Source organism: Bombus huntii, chromosome 11 (genome assembly GCF_024542735.1).
Source record: "Bombus huntii isolate Logan2020A chromosome 11, iyBomHunt1.1, whole genome shotgun sequence".
In the NCBI taxonomy this organism is placed as follows: Eukaryota; Metazoa; Arthropoda; class Insecta; order Hymenoptera; family Apidae; genus Bombus; species Bombus huntii.
The window spans coordinates 5091244-5106914 of record NC_066248.1 but is presented as its reverse complement, the minus strand read 5'-3'; the positions used below and the strand labels follow the sequence as shown (position 1 = coordinate 5106914).

The following is a 15671-nucleotide window of genomic DNA, read 5'->3' as shown; positions in this document are numbered from 1 at the left end:
TAAATGCATAAAGCCGAAAGCCACCCCTACGTAATTTCGACGTACACGTCGAACATGTATCATCTATGATGTGTTCTCGCCATCCAGTTTGATTATTTACCGAATCTAAGGGTCCTGGGGGCTCAAAGCCCAGGGACAGCTTTGTTCCAGGCTTCTGGAGGGGGTGTTCGCGGCCGCGCATGCGTTTCAAAGGGATAACACTCCCCGTCTTGCGGCAAAGCATTATTCCGTAACGACATCCCTCGCAGGGTAGGTCGACACGAGGCACACTCTCCACGATCTGACACGTAATAAAACCAGTTTCCAGGCGAAAGTGCGTCGTTCGCGTCGGTTGTCGTCTGTACGAACGATTTCGATCGGAAGCATCAACATCGGATAAACTAGATTTTGAGTAGTTGGACTCTCGCGGACAGGAAGACGAGGAGAAACTGTGGTCCACGACGCTGAGAGATCGGGCGTGAACGGATTGTTTTTCTCTGGGGACGTCGTACTCCGCTGCCGGACGGGGCTGCCGAGCATCGAGCAATGTAAACGATCGATTGGAAGACGAATAATTCGAAGAATATACGAGCTACGGAAGCTTAGGTGCGTTGCGAAGAAATTTCAGCCGAATCGAAAATCGTGGATCTCGTGGTTACCTTGAGATCTCGCAGCCTTCAGGTAAGATAAGTTGGAGCATCTTGTCTAATCTAATCTAATTTGCTAATACCGTAATTCGCCAAGAAACGCGCGAGCCTCGTATCGTTTTTACCATCTTCGCGAACAGATCTGTCTCTCCAGGTTCGTACGTCTTTCTTTTCAATCCTCCTCCCCGCTAACATCGTTTTTCAATAACGACGCGAAGACCGTGCCAATTATTCTGCCATGAGAATCAAGCGAATCTACGATTACAACGTCGCAGATTACACCATCCCTCGCTGATCCAATACAGGATGTAAACAGGAATAGCAACAGCTGTAAAAAACGGCAGAGAATTTTGCAAAGAAACGAGCAGTTAGAAGAATATACAAATCCACGTGTACGGCGTAACGTGACACGAAGCTGTTATTGATTTTGCGTTCAGCATCCGTAGCGCGCGCACGAGTATTTGTATACAAGCAGACTCGACCGCGCGTGTACGCACACGTGTGCCGATCTCACGCGCACACTTACACCGTACGTATGGTACAGCGTAGAAACACGCGTGACCACACGAATACAAATAGTTGCGCCTGTAGGACACACGGATGCGGGACACGTGTACATTTTCCCTATGCAGTTCCTGTTTGCTCATTTTGAATCGGCTGGGTGGTAATAGGGGTAGCGGGACGCGCGTCACACAGGAATCAACCCTTTCGAGGAAAGGGGGCGGGTTTTCATTGAGCCGGAGCCGGTTATCGCGACTATCGTGCGACAGATCGCATTAGAAATAATCCTCTGAGATCGTAGACGATATACGGTCCAAGGGAAATTGACGAGAGAAATCGATCCACTCGTCGAATTTACAGTTTCGTTGGTTTTATTTCATTTCGTCGTAATCGTTTGGTGGGTGTTTTTATTGATACTTTCGTGTCATACGACACCGCTGTGTTTGACGTAGCGAAGCGTACTTTGCGCGTATCGAAGGGTTGGATATCAATTCCTAAGGGATGAGCAGTATATCGAGAACTGGATATCAAGGGATGGAGTAGCTGTTGTCATTAGCGAAGCAAATATTAATCGAGGGATTATAGATATTTTTTCACCACTGTGTATATAGGAATACGAACGATTCGTACGCAAAATTTGTCTTGGCTGAACGTCATCCGCCAAGAGCATCATCGTCGATGTATGACGCCATCGATTCAGCGCGAGATCCCGGACTTCTTGTTCGATCAGGTTTCATTGAAAATTACCTACGAACGTTCTAACGACACACGACATTCCAATTTAGTTACATTCATCGAATATCGTTGTAATTATAGCGGCAAACTATCGCGAAGGATTTTGAGGAACTGAATCAACGACCTACGTACAATCTCGTTAGTGGAAATAATTTCGAGTACGAACATGGAAACGCTGAGATTTGAATTTTATCGCTGAACCGAGCTATAATTCGCGCTTCGTCATTGCCAATTTGGTACGTTCGTCTGGCTGCATAAGTTTCATTCCCATCGACTGGACATGTGAGTGAAATGCCATTTAATGAGAATAAAGGTTACGCGTGACAGTGATAGAGTCGTAAATTGAGAGGTTTATCGGAATAGACGTTTATAAACGTTGCATGCAACGTCGAAACAGAAAATTCGATGTCGCGTGTGCTGAATCAGACGGATGGTAATTAAATCTATTATTTACGTATGTAGCTACGTGCTGCTTTTGCTCGCGGCCAAGCAACGTGTAATATCTTGAACAGTGTACACGATTCGTCCACGATACAGTTCGATTAACTTAATGAATTCTTTTCAGAGATTTACAAGCCTGAAATAAACGTTGTTCCATTGAATCTTCGTTTCTATATCTTCTTTTTACGTCTAAAAATACGTATGTCTCGCGCGGCATTTAAATCCATGTACGATATCATTTGATCGACTTTTCGTTCTTATTGAACCCTTAATCAATCCTTATCGGTTAGAAGGATACATATACGTGTATAGCCGATATTCTTACATTTACGTTTCTATAGATGCACAGGAGATTCAGCTCGCAACATTTATACGCGTTTCGTACAACGCAAACAGGCGATATCGATTAAATGAAACCTTATTAACATATCGTTACTTTTTACACTAAGCGAAACGCGTTATAAACGCGAGTTTTAGTCTCTAGCGTACTGAGTTGTACAGCGTATCTACGTCGCGATACACAAGGTGATGCAATAATCTTTACTTATTTGCTCGTGCTTGCGACCGCTGTTGAAACGTGCAACGACGTAGGTAGATCGGAATCAAAGCTTTTAATGTCGATTTCGATGCGAAAGTAAATGTAAATCCGCGCGAGCGAGAGTACGCGTCCTAGAAAATTGACCAAGCTTTTTACGCTGCTCACGTATTCTTCGGAAATCACGCGTCGTTTCGCAAGCTTCCTTTATTTATTCATAGGATAATAAACATCGATTCCGCGTTAAACCATAAGAACACGAGTACCCATTAGCTTCGATTTCTAGGAAACGACGCGACGCAGTAACCAGATAACGCTCCGTTGTTTATCGACTGGAAATCGACTTTCGCTGGTTGACGAGAAAATTGTATGGATTATGCGGCCAAACTGACAGAACGTTACAATGTTTGCGTTGCGAATTGATCTACTACGTACGTTTGCATCCTGTAAACGATAAATGTTGAAACGTTCGAATTCTAACGTCTGTTTACGGAAGGTAGACTAGACGAAATTCGTTTAAGCAAATATAACAAATTTTATGTCTCATCTAGAGGGAACGATATCAGAGAACGAAAATATTCTTCACGCTGGAATTATCGATCGGTCGAAATAGCTCGGATTTTCGCTTTTATAGTTAAGAACGAACAAGCGTTTCTGGTATTATCGATGTCTATTTTCACAGGAACAGAATCGCAATCGTACGTATGCCTATTTACTTTCATCGTATTTTAACTCCTTAATCTGCAACTACGGGCATAGCCCGTAGTACGATGATCGGGCCAAATATAATATATAATAGCTTGTTTAGGTTTGCATTTTTAGTTAAAAAGGAGGATCGTTCGTTGCAAAAACTCGAGGACAGCGAAAGACGTTTGACGCGAAGTAAAAAGAACGTCAGAGAATCGTGAAACCGTATACCACCCACGCGCAACCTACCCTCGCGGAAACCGCGGAATTCGAAGCTGTAACTAAAAAAGCGATTACGTGTAGCAGCAATTACCGGAGAACGACCACGAAGTAATCTCCAGGCGAAACTAACCTCGATTATGTCTCATAACTCGCGTGTTTCACTATTGTCGCGTGTCACTCTCGACGAAGATGGCTCGGCACGTGCAGGACACTTTTACGTAATCTCAGCCGCAATCACGATCAATTACGCGGAATTAGTCTGCTGCTGTCGGTCTCCTGAACCACGTTCAAGGTCACGAGCATGCAAAACGACAAAGACGTATCGCGTGATTTCAGGAACTATGGCGGAGAAGATGTATTATTGGGGAGAGCAGAAAGATCAGGTCGATCCGGAGCAGACGTTCATAGAGTTCAAGGCGAAATCGGTTGGCTCGAGTAGACGACGAGATTCGAGTCACGGTGCGCCAAAGACGATCGTTTCCGTGCCGCAGAATAGGGCGACGGAAGTGGAGGACCGAGAAGAAGACGCGGAACGCGGAGGCTGGGACAACAAGCTGGACTTTTTGTTCTCCTGTATCAGCGTTTCCGTGGGACTTGGAAACGTGTGGAGGTTTCCGTATCTGTGTTACAAAAATGGCGGAGGTGAGTGTGTGAATTACCATAGCTTTTAGAACTCGGCCGTTTGAGTCACGTTAGAGCATTGCGTAAATGTCAAAGGCGAAAGCTCGTTGGTCTGAAAAACGTCGAGACCGCCTCTCGTTGTAACAACGTCGCGTCGGCGTTGCTTTTCCGTATTTGCGGGGGTTCGTTCATATCGGGTGGGTGGAAGAATTTTTACTCGTAGAATCTATCGCTAGTATGGCTAGTAGCTTGGTGCAATTTCAACTTTTAATCGATGCTCGTCATTTTCGTAATATTCGAACGATCGTATAGATATGCAAATGATATAGTTGAGAACGCCGAGGGGACAAGGTCGAGGAAACGACTCGATCGAACTCACATTCGAGAAGATTACGAAATATGGTTATCCATGTGGAATCACGAGATTCGATCTTATGAAATTCCATGAATTATCTAGCATCTGCGATTTCCTGGAAGTGGGACAAAGCGCGATCGGGCGTATCGGTGAACGCATCGTGTTCCTAACGAGCAACGACGATTCACCTTTAACAATGACATATCGCGTCGGTAGTCGCGTATTCCGCATTGCTCTATCGATCAAGCAAATGCCGATTCAACTTCAACTACAAATTCAAATTCAAAGCTTTAAGTTGAAACGCAAATTCTAGGTGCTTTCCTAATCACGTATGGAATTGCCATGTTGTTTTGTGGCATTCCGATATTTTTCCAAGAGGTGGCCATTGGCCAGTACCTCGGGGCAGGCGGGATGACTCTGGTAGGACAGTTGTGTCCTCTGCTGCAAGGTATTTTAAGATAAAATCACTTTTTTCTAACAGGCATCTTTCATTTTCATTCGAAAGATACTTTCGTTTAGGAGTCGGATACGCTACGATGACTATCGTGTTCTTTCTGGACGTGTATTACTGCATAATCATCGCTTGGACGCTTTTCTATCTCATAAGCACCTTCGCCAACATACCGAGCGTACCCTGGAGGGGTTGTGGTTGGTTAAACGATTAATAGCAATGGAATTTTTTACTCTTTCGAAAAAATTATTATTTACGTTTCTATGTATTCCAACGATATTTTATAGAAAATTGGTGGAACACGGAAAATTGTTCCGACGGCCTGAGAAAGATCGACGAATCGTCCGATAGCTCGAACACCACGAGTTCCACCTACGACAACTATACTCGAGCTGTTCCTCATCATACTACTCCGGTAGAGGAGTACTGGGAGTAAGCGAACTTTCGTAAATTGAAATCTACTAATCTGTTCGAGTAAAACATTCGATATGTAACGTTAGAAAAGATCAAACAGATCCACGAAAACATTTTTACGGCACGAAATTTACTTACTTAATGATGATAACAGTTTTTCATTTTCTCGAAAAATCTATCGACCGCAACGATTGGAATAAAGTGTGAGATTGTAGCGTAATAATCGTCGATGGGTGTGAAACAACGACATATATGAATCTATGGCGTGTTCGACGATTTTAGACGAAGAGTTCTTGGCATCACTTCCGGTATCGAGAACATCGGTGGCATGCAATGGGAGCTGTTGGGTTCTCTGATCGTCGGCTGGCTGCTCGTTTACTTTATCATCCGACGGGGTCTGCATCAGAGCGGTAAGATCATCTGGTTTTCAGCCTTGTTCCCCTACGTGGTGCTTTTCATTCTTTTGGGAAGAGCGGTGACATTGGACGGCAGCTACGACGGCTTGCTGTACTACGTCACGCCGAGATGGTGCGAATTGCTATCGCCTGGCCCGTGGATCGACGGCGCCACGCAAATTTTCTTCGCCTACAGTATCGGCACCGGGGCTCTGCCTGCTCTCGGATCGTACAACAAGTTCCACCACAATTGTTACAAGTAAGCGTCGCCACTCTTTATCTTATGGTAATTTTCTTGAGAATTGTGGATCTTTGAAGCCGAAATAATGTTATAGGAACACTAAATTTATACCGAGGATTAATATTAAAATAGTAATATATTTATTTCATGGACGATTTCCTCTATATTCATCGATACACACCTGCACGCGTCTCAACACTTTCCTCTATACCCGACTGTTAACCGACTGACTAGTTTACACGCACTGATATTCACATACGAGTATCTCTACTACGCATTTAACCCAGTCCAGCACAGAAAATTATACATGTCTCAACAAATTTATTTCTCACTGATTCGACGATTGTCTCGGCGACTAACGGCCAGTTCAGAATTTTTCTCGCGAACTTCTACGTTTCGTGCAACTAAATTCATTGTCATATTTCCGAATCGAACGTTTCTCCACAAAAGACAATACATTTTAACCGATAGTAGCGACATTATGGAAAATTCGTTTGATTTTCCCTTCTGGTTTTTATCGTCACAACGAGCGCGTTCAGGTAGGTCCATTCGCAATCGAGAGTGTCGTTCGAACGAAAGTAAAATAAATAAAAAAAGAACGCAAATTACGAAAGAAATCTAAGAAATATCGATCGCTGGACGTACTGAATGACGCGGATTTCGTTTCAGAGACGCGCTGATCACGTGCATAGTCAACACGTTAACCTGCTTACTGGCTGGTTGCGTCACTTTCTCTATCTTGGGTCACATCGCTTTGGAGCAAGGCACTCAAGTGTCGGAAGTGGTCAAAAGCGGGCCAGGACTGGTGTTCCTCACTTATCCAGAGGTGGTTTTGAAGTTGCCCGGTGCCTCGATGTGGGCCATCATCTTCTTCGTCATGCTACTTGTAAGGCACACTCGACTTAGCTAAACGACCGCACTCCGCTTCTTCTATGATCAATGTCTGTTTATCGGAATCGATTACATTCTATGCACTACTTTAGCGTGAATCTAGGTCCTCGAGTTCGACTCGTTTCGTCGTCCCAGCCGCTTTCATTTTCGAACGCGATTAAAGTCCGCTTTTCTTTTCTTCCGCGATAATTATAGTTTTATGTTAATCTATCGTTGAAGTTGATTTAACTCCATCGTCTTTTTAAATGGAAGACGTATTTCTTTTATATATGTACGCACACTATCTTTGAATATAAATATCATCCGTTGTGTGTCTCTTTTCGGACGAATAATTTTCCAACTGGCGATGAAATCAGGTCGAATCGCAGGACATCGCAAGATGCGTGTTTCACGAGTTTTGAGGCAATCGTTGCCGCGTCGTTCGATCAATGATCTCGGCCAGCAGAGGATCATAGATCAGCCATTTGTTAGCTAGTTAGTCGCATCCGAGAACACGGCGAAAACAACATGGTTTTCCATTTTCTCTGACAGATACTGGGCATCGATAGCGAATTCTGTATCGTGGAATCCTTCATCACTGGAGTCGTTGACAACTGGCCGGAACTTCTTCGTCCCCATAGGAAGAAGTTCACCGTCGCAATCTGCAGTCTCATGTTCCTCTTGGGTCTTCCCATGGTGACCAACGTTAGCATCGCTCGACTATTTCTCAAATTTCTCCTCGAAAGGGGCAAATATTTGGAAAATTCTTTATCATTTCAGGGTGGAGTCTACATATTCCAATTGATGGACTTCTATTCGGCGAGTGGAATGTCGATTTTGTGGGTCTGTTTCTTCCAAACGATCGCGATATCGTGGATCTTCGGCGCGAAGAAGTTCTGCGACTGTATTCATCAGATGATGGGCGTACGACTGAACAAATTTTGGTACATATGCTGGGTGGTGTTCGCGCCAGTGATCATGGCTGTGAGTATCGTGTTTGTATCAAGAAGAAAAATTTGCGAAACAGCACGAAAGATTCTCCTCTTTCGAACGGTTCTTCTTCGATCGTTCGAAGGTAGAAGAAAGCGACCGGACTCGAAGCGAAGATCGAATTTTCTCGTACGAACGTAGAACGATTTGAAAAGACCGATCTGCGAAAGATTCGACGAATGATCGTTAATTTCTCGCGTTCTGTCTACGAAGAACAGCCTGATCGATCGGATAGTAATCTTCTCGAAGGTGGATGACAGGGCTATTTATCTCGTCGTCCTCGCGCAATATCGCGCATTTCTATGCTCCATCGATTTTACGCTTAACGATCTCCTCTCAACATTGCAAACGTAAGATAAGATCGATTCGCGAGCGAAAATTAATTAAATAGTCGAGATAAATAGCTCCGTCCCTTGCTGTCTATCTATATAACTGTGCGAGATTTGCGAGAAACGAAGCTGCTTCTACCGATCGATTTTCAAGTCGAGTGAACTCGAATTCGAAAATTTCTCAACGTTCCTTCTTTTCCAGTTCATCTTCGTGTTCCAATGCGTGCAGTACAAGCCCTTGAAATACGGGAACAGTTACGAGTATCCAACATGGGCGGAAATCGTGGGTGTCTGCCTCAGCTTGTCATCGATGATCTGGATACCGGGTTACGCTCTCTACTACGTCATCGTTACTCCGGGATCCATCAAGGAGGTGAAACATTAGTATTAGGTTGTCCGGAAAGTGTCTTTCTTTCGCAAACGTGTTTTGTACAACAGTGCAGCTACGTACAAACGTGAGACCAAGTCTGCGAAATAAAACGAAAACGTTGCGCGTCTATTATTTCCTCGTAAAACGGAAGAAACTTTTCGGACAAGCTAATATATTCTAGGCAAACGTATCGATCTTTGTCGTTGGAGATAAAATTCTTTTATTCGATGGAATCTTTCTCGACATTGAACGAAAGTGAAATAAGTCGAGAACATAGAAAACACGAGCAACGTTTAACATTCGGAAACGCAAATCTCTCTCCAGATTCGTTACAAATCTCTTATACCGTTTCGATCAAACTACGTAGTTTGTGATTGGTATCGTTGTTAAAAGTTGTAATCGGTTTCGTTCGCCATTCTTTTATTCAACTTCTAGCGATTTGAAGATCCGTTTTCGAGAGTAAACACATGCACGTGATAATTTTCAGAATATCCTGAAAGGTTTGAAGCCGAACTTAAAGACGCATCCGAAGTTACCGAAGGGCGAGAAATCAGCGGTGATACCAATGTCAGAGAGCAGCGCCGGATTAATCACCAAGAACAATAGTTTCCTAAGTCAAACATGATCGCCGTAAACGGCTTTCTTATCCCCTGTCATAGGTTGTAATTACCGTAAGTGTAGTATTTTTAACAGAATTTCAAAATCGAAGTATGTGTCGAACACGCAGAGCAGCTCGACTTAGTCTCGCGGTTTAATTGGACAAACTGTTGGAAGATATCCGCAGACCGATCGACGTTAAGAAAATTACTACGACGACAGTGCACGGTAGAGCGAGCGTAATTAGAGCGAGCGTAATTCGAGCGACTGCTGCAATCAAAATACTGGCCTCGTTCCTTCTACATGATATATTTAAACGATACTGATACCACGTAAGAAGAAGAGTTATTTAGAAAAATGAGAGAGAGAGAGTGAGAGTGAGAGAGAGAGAGAGAGAGCGAAGAAAAGTTGAACACAAAATCTAAAGTATATTACGATAGTAGCAGATATCGTTAGTTTTCCAAGATAAGTCGAAGAGGTGTGTATATTTTTCTATCGCGATTTTTAATCGCGATGCTCCCACGAACGATTATTAAACGCGAGAAACGTAATTTAGTTGATAGTCTGGTTCTTTTCTTTTTTTTTTCTTTTCGAGAGAGCAAACGAGAGATTAAAAATAAAGCTTGAACCTTTGCCTTGTAATATGAAACTAGAGACAGGTTACGGATCATAACTGAAGTCCAACAAAAACAGATTTTACTTTTTTATTTTCTGTAACGTGGCTTAATCGAAACGCTAATTTTAACCTTAACTTTTCGAACTGAAAATTACGTAAGTGATTTGAATTAAAAAAAAAAAAAAAATGAAGATCGTAAGTCGTAATTACACTGATTTAAATAGCTACGAAAGGAAATCACGAGGCAAAGGGTTGATCAAACCGACGTGCAGAAAGAAACGTCGAGACGTGAAATAATTTTTGGAGGAGCAACTGTATTTTTATTCAGCGGACGAACGTTTTGAAACTTTGAAAATCGATTTGAAAGTCTCGATCATAAGATGAATTCTAATGATGATTACGAAAGAAATAGTTGGACGTGTCTCTCATAAAAAGATACGTGTTTTTTTCTTTTTTTTTTATTTAGATCGATCGATATTTGCGGATTTAAAACGTTCGTTTATTTTTTCTAAGATGTTGTTTAATACGCGAGTTTCGCTCAACGGAAGTTTTACGAGATTGAATTTGCGCGAACCGATTTCTACCGAAATTTCTACCAGCATTTTTATTAGTCGACGGACGCTTGTTTTTCGGAACGCACGAAGAAATTCTTGCGAATGACGCGGTTAGTCAGATCGTTAGAACAGTTGAAGATTAAATTACAGATAATAACATTTGTGCCTCAACGCTGACACCGTTGCGACCAGTTTTTTAAATGGAAAAAATTTTAACGACACGTTAGATCTATTGGAAAATTCTGCCGTCTTTCGTCTTTTTTACCCGAAACTTTCTTACGAATTTTACATATTCGAATCGATGTTAATTATAAAATGTTAGCTACCTCTGACAAATTTATTTCTACACGTTTTCCTTCTACGTTCTGATTAAAGTCGATAAAGGCAAGTTTGTGATATATCGTACCATAAAAACGAGACAGAATTTTTCCACGGAGATTCCACGAAAAGAGGATTTTTCTACTAAAACCGATCGAGTCGATCAGAGGAAAGAAACGTGCCTCGCAGAAACCGTTGGTACCGTAATCCCTAAAAGCTGTCGAGTTCGAAACAAACGATTACATTTACAAATTTCACGATCAATTCGTAGAAGGTCGACAACCGAGATTAATATTTAGTAAATGTTTGTTCGACGAAGATGTTCGAATTTAGGTGGAAACTCCTTGTTAGCTGATTCTTTTAACGAAGAAATCAAAGCTTTGTTTCGATCGCAGTGGTTTCGTACGAAGGTTCGTAATTCCAAGATATAAGTGTAAGATAAAAATATATATAAAACTAGTTTTATCGAAGGATATATATATATATATATATATATATATATATATATATATATATATATATATATATAGGGATTTATCGATATATGATCCTAAAGTTACTATAAGAGCTATTTCAATATTGATTATTCGAGACACTGTTACTTGCATTAATAGTATATTTTTTGCGAATGAAATTCGAACGACCAATTAACAGTATTCGAACAAACGAGAAAGAGTATAATATCGTTTCGAACGAACGACGAGTTTGAAAATATTATCGAAATCGATCTATAAATTTGTATATACAGAGTGGGTCAAACGTCGATCGTACGATACATACGTATACTTTCTTTTAATCCTGCATCGATCTATTTGTAGACTTGTTACACGACCTGTACTTATGGCTGCATTATTAAGTTTAATTTAAATAGAGCGTACAACATTTTCGAAATGAAGTTATCGGAAAGGTGAACGTTTAATAATAAACGTTTGAGTTGTTTACCCGTGCAATTTATGCATGCTCGCTTTAATAATTGCCAGCTATGAATATTCGATTCTATGTTTTCAGTTATGCAGTATCGGTTATAATTATTTAAATATGCTAAAATTAACTCGTCTAATCTGTTACCGAATTAGCTGCGAGTAATATTCGCTTTATAGGACAAATGAAACGAATCGACGAAGCTCGTACGGCATCGAACGAGCTAAATCGCGTGTCCCTGAATATTTTTTACCCAATTCAAGTCCAACCTTGCATTCGTCAAAGACACGATTAGATCGTTGACTCACGCTGTATATAAATAAAAAGTCAGGTTTTTAGCAAAACTGGATGTTTCAGGATTTATTTGGTTGGCGAACATGAGCAATAAAGATACTCGTAACGCAACGTTACAAGTTTGAAAACAGGCCTAAGTAATAGTTCTGTCGTTTAAATCGTTTACACGCTTTGCGCCCTATTTAAACGAGTTTTAACAGTTGTTGATGTTGTACGATATCGAGAGATCGTCCGAAAGCTTTATACGACGTTCGTTTATGTATATTTTATTGTCGCATTGTTACGCCGCGAGTGACGTTTTAATAGCGAGCTAAGGATACTGCAAGTCCACGTGGTTCAATATTTTCCACGATGACCGCGTGTTGTCATCGTTTCGTTACACCTATACTTTCGTACAGAAAGCTCTGAAGCCGTTTATTTTTGCGATAGTTTAGTGGACTGCGTGTATTTTTGTGTAAACTGAACGGATTAGACGCAGCAGGATGCGAACATACACCGCACATTTGTAGACGTTACCCAGTATAAAACGACATATCGATCAATCGATAACGGATAAATCGTCGATTAAATTCACAATCTGAAAGATATAGAAGGGAAACGATAAAGATGACGCAGAAATTTTACGGCAAGAGGATATTCTTTCTAAAAATTGTCGAAATAATAATATCGCTGACGAAAGTCTTGGCGTATGTCCGAAATTAAAAATAAACAGAGACGCGTAAAGAATATTTCGAAGAGAAACGTTTCGATCGAACAGCTGGCATCAAACTATCGATCGATGCGTGGATTAGAAAGATTCTGCTGGTAAACGGAATTACAAGAGATTAATCGCAACGCGTCGAATCGCTCGACTCGGCAGACCATAAACAACGTAAATCAGCTTAAACGAAAACAATGGAGTATCGCGGGTTCATCGGAATTTAGTAGCGGCCCTCGTGCGTCTAATCTCGTTCATTGATCAACCGAACGATTAGCCGAGCATAGAGCAATTCACCGAGTGAATGACCGCTAATTACCGTCACGTTAATCAATATATGTACTTTTGATCGTTTCTCTACGGATTAAGCTGTACGCGATGCGTGACAAGTATTCCCATGCACGAATCAACAGCTGACATAGATATCCACGGTGCGTCGCAAACCGAATCCAAACGAGCAGAATCGTATCGCCTCGACATCGATGTTTCGTTTCGTGCCAATACGTTTCGGCCGGTAAATGTCATACGCGCGCGTTTGTATACTATCGACGAAAAGTTTCAAAGCAGCAGGTCTTCTTTACTTTCTTTTATTTTATCTTTGTCACTTGTATCTATCGTAATCCTTGCCTTTCGGTTTAGGATGGTAACTTGCGGCTTACGTGGTATTTATTTATACCACTCGTTTATAAAGATATAAATTAACATTTTATTCGAATATATTGCAAAGAAATATATTCGCGGTATTGCCTCGTTGATCGATCGTATTGTATCCATCTATGTTACATACTTCGTCGTTTTATCTATTTACCGTAGCATATAGAATTAGCGATAAGTTACATTTGTGGTTAGCGCGAAGAACGCGTTCGGTTTATCGTGTTGTTTAACCTTTGCAGAGTCAAGTTGCTTCCAAACTTTCAGTGGGTAGTGTACGTAATCGTTTATAATAGGCTCGTTGCGCTGCGAACGATAGAATACGCCATGGAAGCTCGTATCAGCGTGCGAACTCGGTTAATTACCCAATGCGAATTAGCCGTTTCACAAAGGATAGGTTAAGCATCGAGGAGATTAAATGCGAAGGGGAACAACAACGCGCAGATATCATTTTAGCACAAGATGACTTCGTTCGCCATTTTTCTCAAATCCTTTCATCGCGTGCAAACATTTGTCTTTCGATGGTTTCGAGTATCGTTTTGTTCGATGCTTTTTTGAACGGTCCTTTTCACATTCGTACGTTTCGTATCTTTTACGTATCGGTCTTTTGCCGAGCGGTTGGTTTTTCAAGATCGCGTCATAACTCGCGGTTGCCTGAATTCGGCGTTTACCGTTCCAGTAAATTGATGATACGGTATTTTTGACATCTTTTTATCTTTTCAAACGTTCCGAATTTTTGATATCTTTTATTTCGCTCAAATAATCGTTGCCATCTTACGATGAACAAAATTGCAAATTGCACCTCTTCGCATCTTATCCTTGCAACCACCCTGATTACTGCGACAAGAAATTCAATGGAAATTTCCCGTTTTACCTTCGAATGGAATATATCGGAGAATTCAATTATTTACATATGTGCGAAGAAATGGAATCTGTCTCGAAACAGTATTGTTTTGTAAGCGAAAATTAAATGTATCTACAATGGACACGTGTTTCATTTATTTTAATTCGTTTTCACAAGGTGATGATCCTCGTACAAATTTTTCCCTTTGTTATATTCCACTTCTATTTCGTTTTATTCGTCAGTCGAACGTTTAATTTGCAAAATCACTGGCAGAAATCATTTCGAGAACAAAATACTCGCAACGAATTGATAAAATTACCCGAAACCAGAACGATATCGATGCATGTTAAGTTTTCCCTTCTACGAACATCGTTTTTTACGAATTTACATATGTATAACGTTATCCATCTGAGAACCACAGGGAAAAGATACGACGAGTCATATTTTTTTTCTTTTTCATACACGAGAGCAATTTTAAAATTCAGTAGCTCGCGAACCAGTCGTATATCACCGAAACCATCTTTTTGTCGATTTAGCCGAGCTTCTCCCGAAGAACATTCGCGTCAAAAATATTGATTTATGTACAGGACCTTTCATAACAAACGATCAATATTTAAGTGACGGATTCAGCACCTAAAAAGCACGAAAAGCTTCGTATCAACGTACGTCCTATTTGATCTCGTTTACCAGATATAGCGAGTTTTCAGTGTTATCATCTCTTATCCGACTGTCAGCTTCGTAGCAGATGCTCAAAACGACTTGCTTGCGTCTGAATGCGTGAATGGAGAAATCTTGCTATCGATGCGGTGACTCGATCAATATCCACAGAAGTTCCTTGAATTTGTTGAAAATCTTGTTCAATTTTATGGCCAGATGTTTCGACGCTTTTGGCACGCGTTGTGTATACAGCGCATCTCGAGTATTCGTACAAATAAAAATCCAACGGATGCGTTAAAATGTAAGCACGTGATGCGTTAAAATGTAAGGAAACGATAGAATACTCGTTAAGTCTCGTAAACAAGATCAGATAGTTAACATAAGCTGGGCACGATCTTCTCTATCGTATTTACGAGCTGAGTCGAAATTATTGCTCGCATATTATGAAACAGCCTGTATATAAATCAATGTTTTTGACGAAAATATTCTTCAAGAGTATGCGAACTAAATGGACGAAAGGGTCGATTTTACCAAATCGTTTCGGCGATCGGTTTATTTGGAAAAACACGTTGACACGAATACTTTTTTATTGTCTTTTTACACGCTGAATCTGGCGTCTCTTAAACATCGGCCGCTTATTACGAGACACCCTGCATGGAAGACGCAGATTTTTAACGGGGCCGAATATACAAGTTGCCAAAGCAATTCCCTTAAACACCAAATAACATAAAAGTCGGAA

At 41.2% G+C, this 15671-nt stretch overlaps 2 protein-coding genes across 2 annotated transcripts in view; one reads left to right on the top strand and one right to left on the bottom strand.

Annotated features, from left to right (window-relative positions):
• LOC126871435 (pre-piRNA 3'-exonuclease trimmer-like) overlaps nucleotides 1-15671 on the bottom strand; it is a 110584-nt gene that overhangs the window by 31612 nt on the left and 63301 nt on the right. The window lies entirely within an intron of this gene.
• LOC126871430 (sodium- and chloride-dependent GABA transporter 1-like) lies at nucleotides 223-14417 on the top strand. The gene is made up of 11 exons (XM_050630256.1): nucleotides 223-660; nucleotides 4084-4389; nucleotides 5037-5171; nucleotides 5243-5371; nucleotides 5462-5606; nucleotides 5871-6242; nucleotides 6894-7110; nucleotides 7647-7799; nucleotides 7875-8078; nucleotides 8616-8786; nucleotides 9271-14417. Exons 2-11 carry the CDS (start codon nucleotides 4089-4091, stop codon nucleotides 9406-9408), a joined length of 1965 nt encoding a protein of 654 aa, XP_050486213.1. The 5' UTR covers nucleotides 223-660; nucleotides 4084-4088; the 3' UTR covers nucleotides 9409-14417.

Bases quoted from the DNA above. Each gene is read 5' to 3' on its own strand.
- LOC126871430 (XM_050630256.1), top strand. From the start codon at position 4,089: ATGGCGGAGAAGATGTATTATTGGGGAGAGCAGAAAGATCAGGTCGAT. The intron at 6,243-6,893 runs GTAAGCGTCGCC...ATTTCGTTTCAG, and splicing joins TTCCACCACAATTGTTACAA to AGACGCGCTGATCACGTGCA. The intron at 8,787-9,270 runs GTGAAACATTAG...GATAATTTTCAG, and splicing joins CTCCGGGATCCATCAAGGAG to AATATCCTGAAAGGTTTGAA.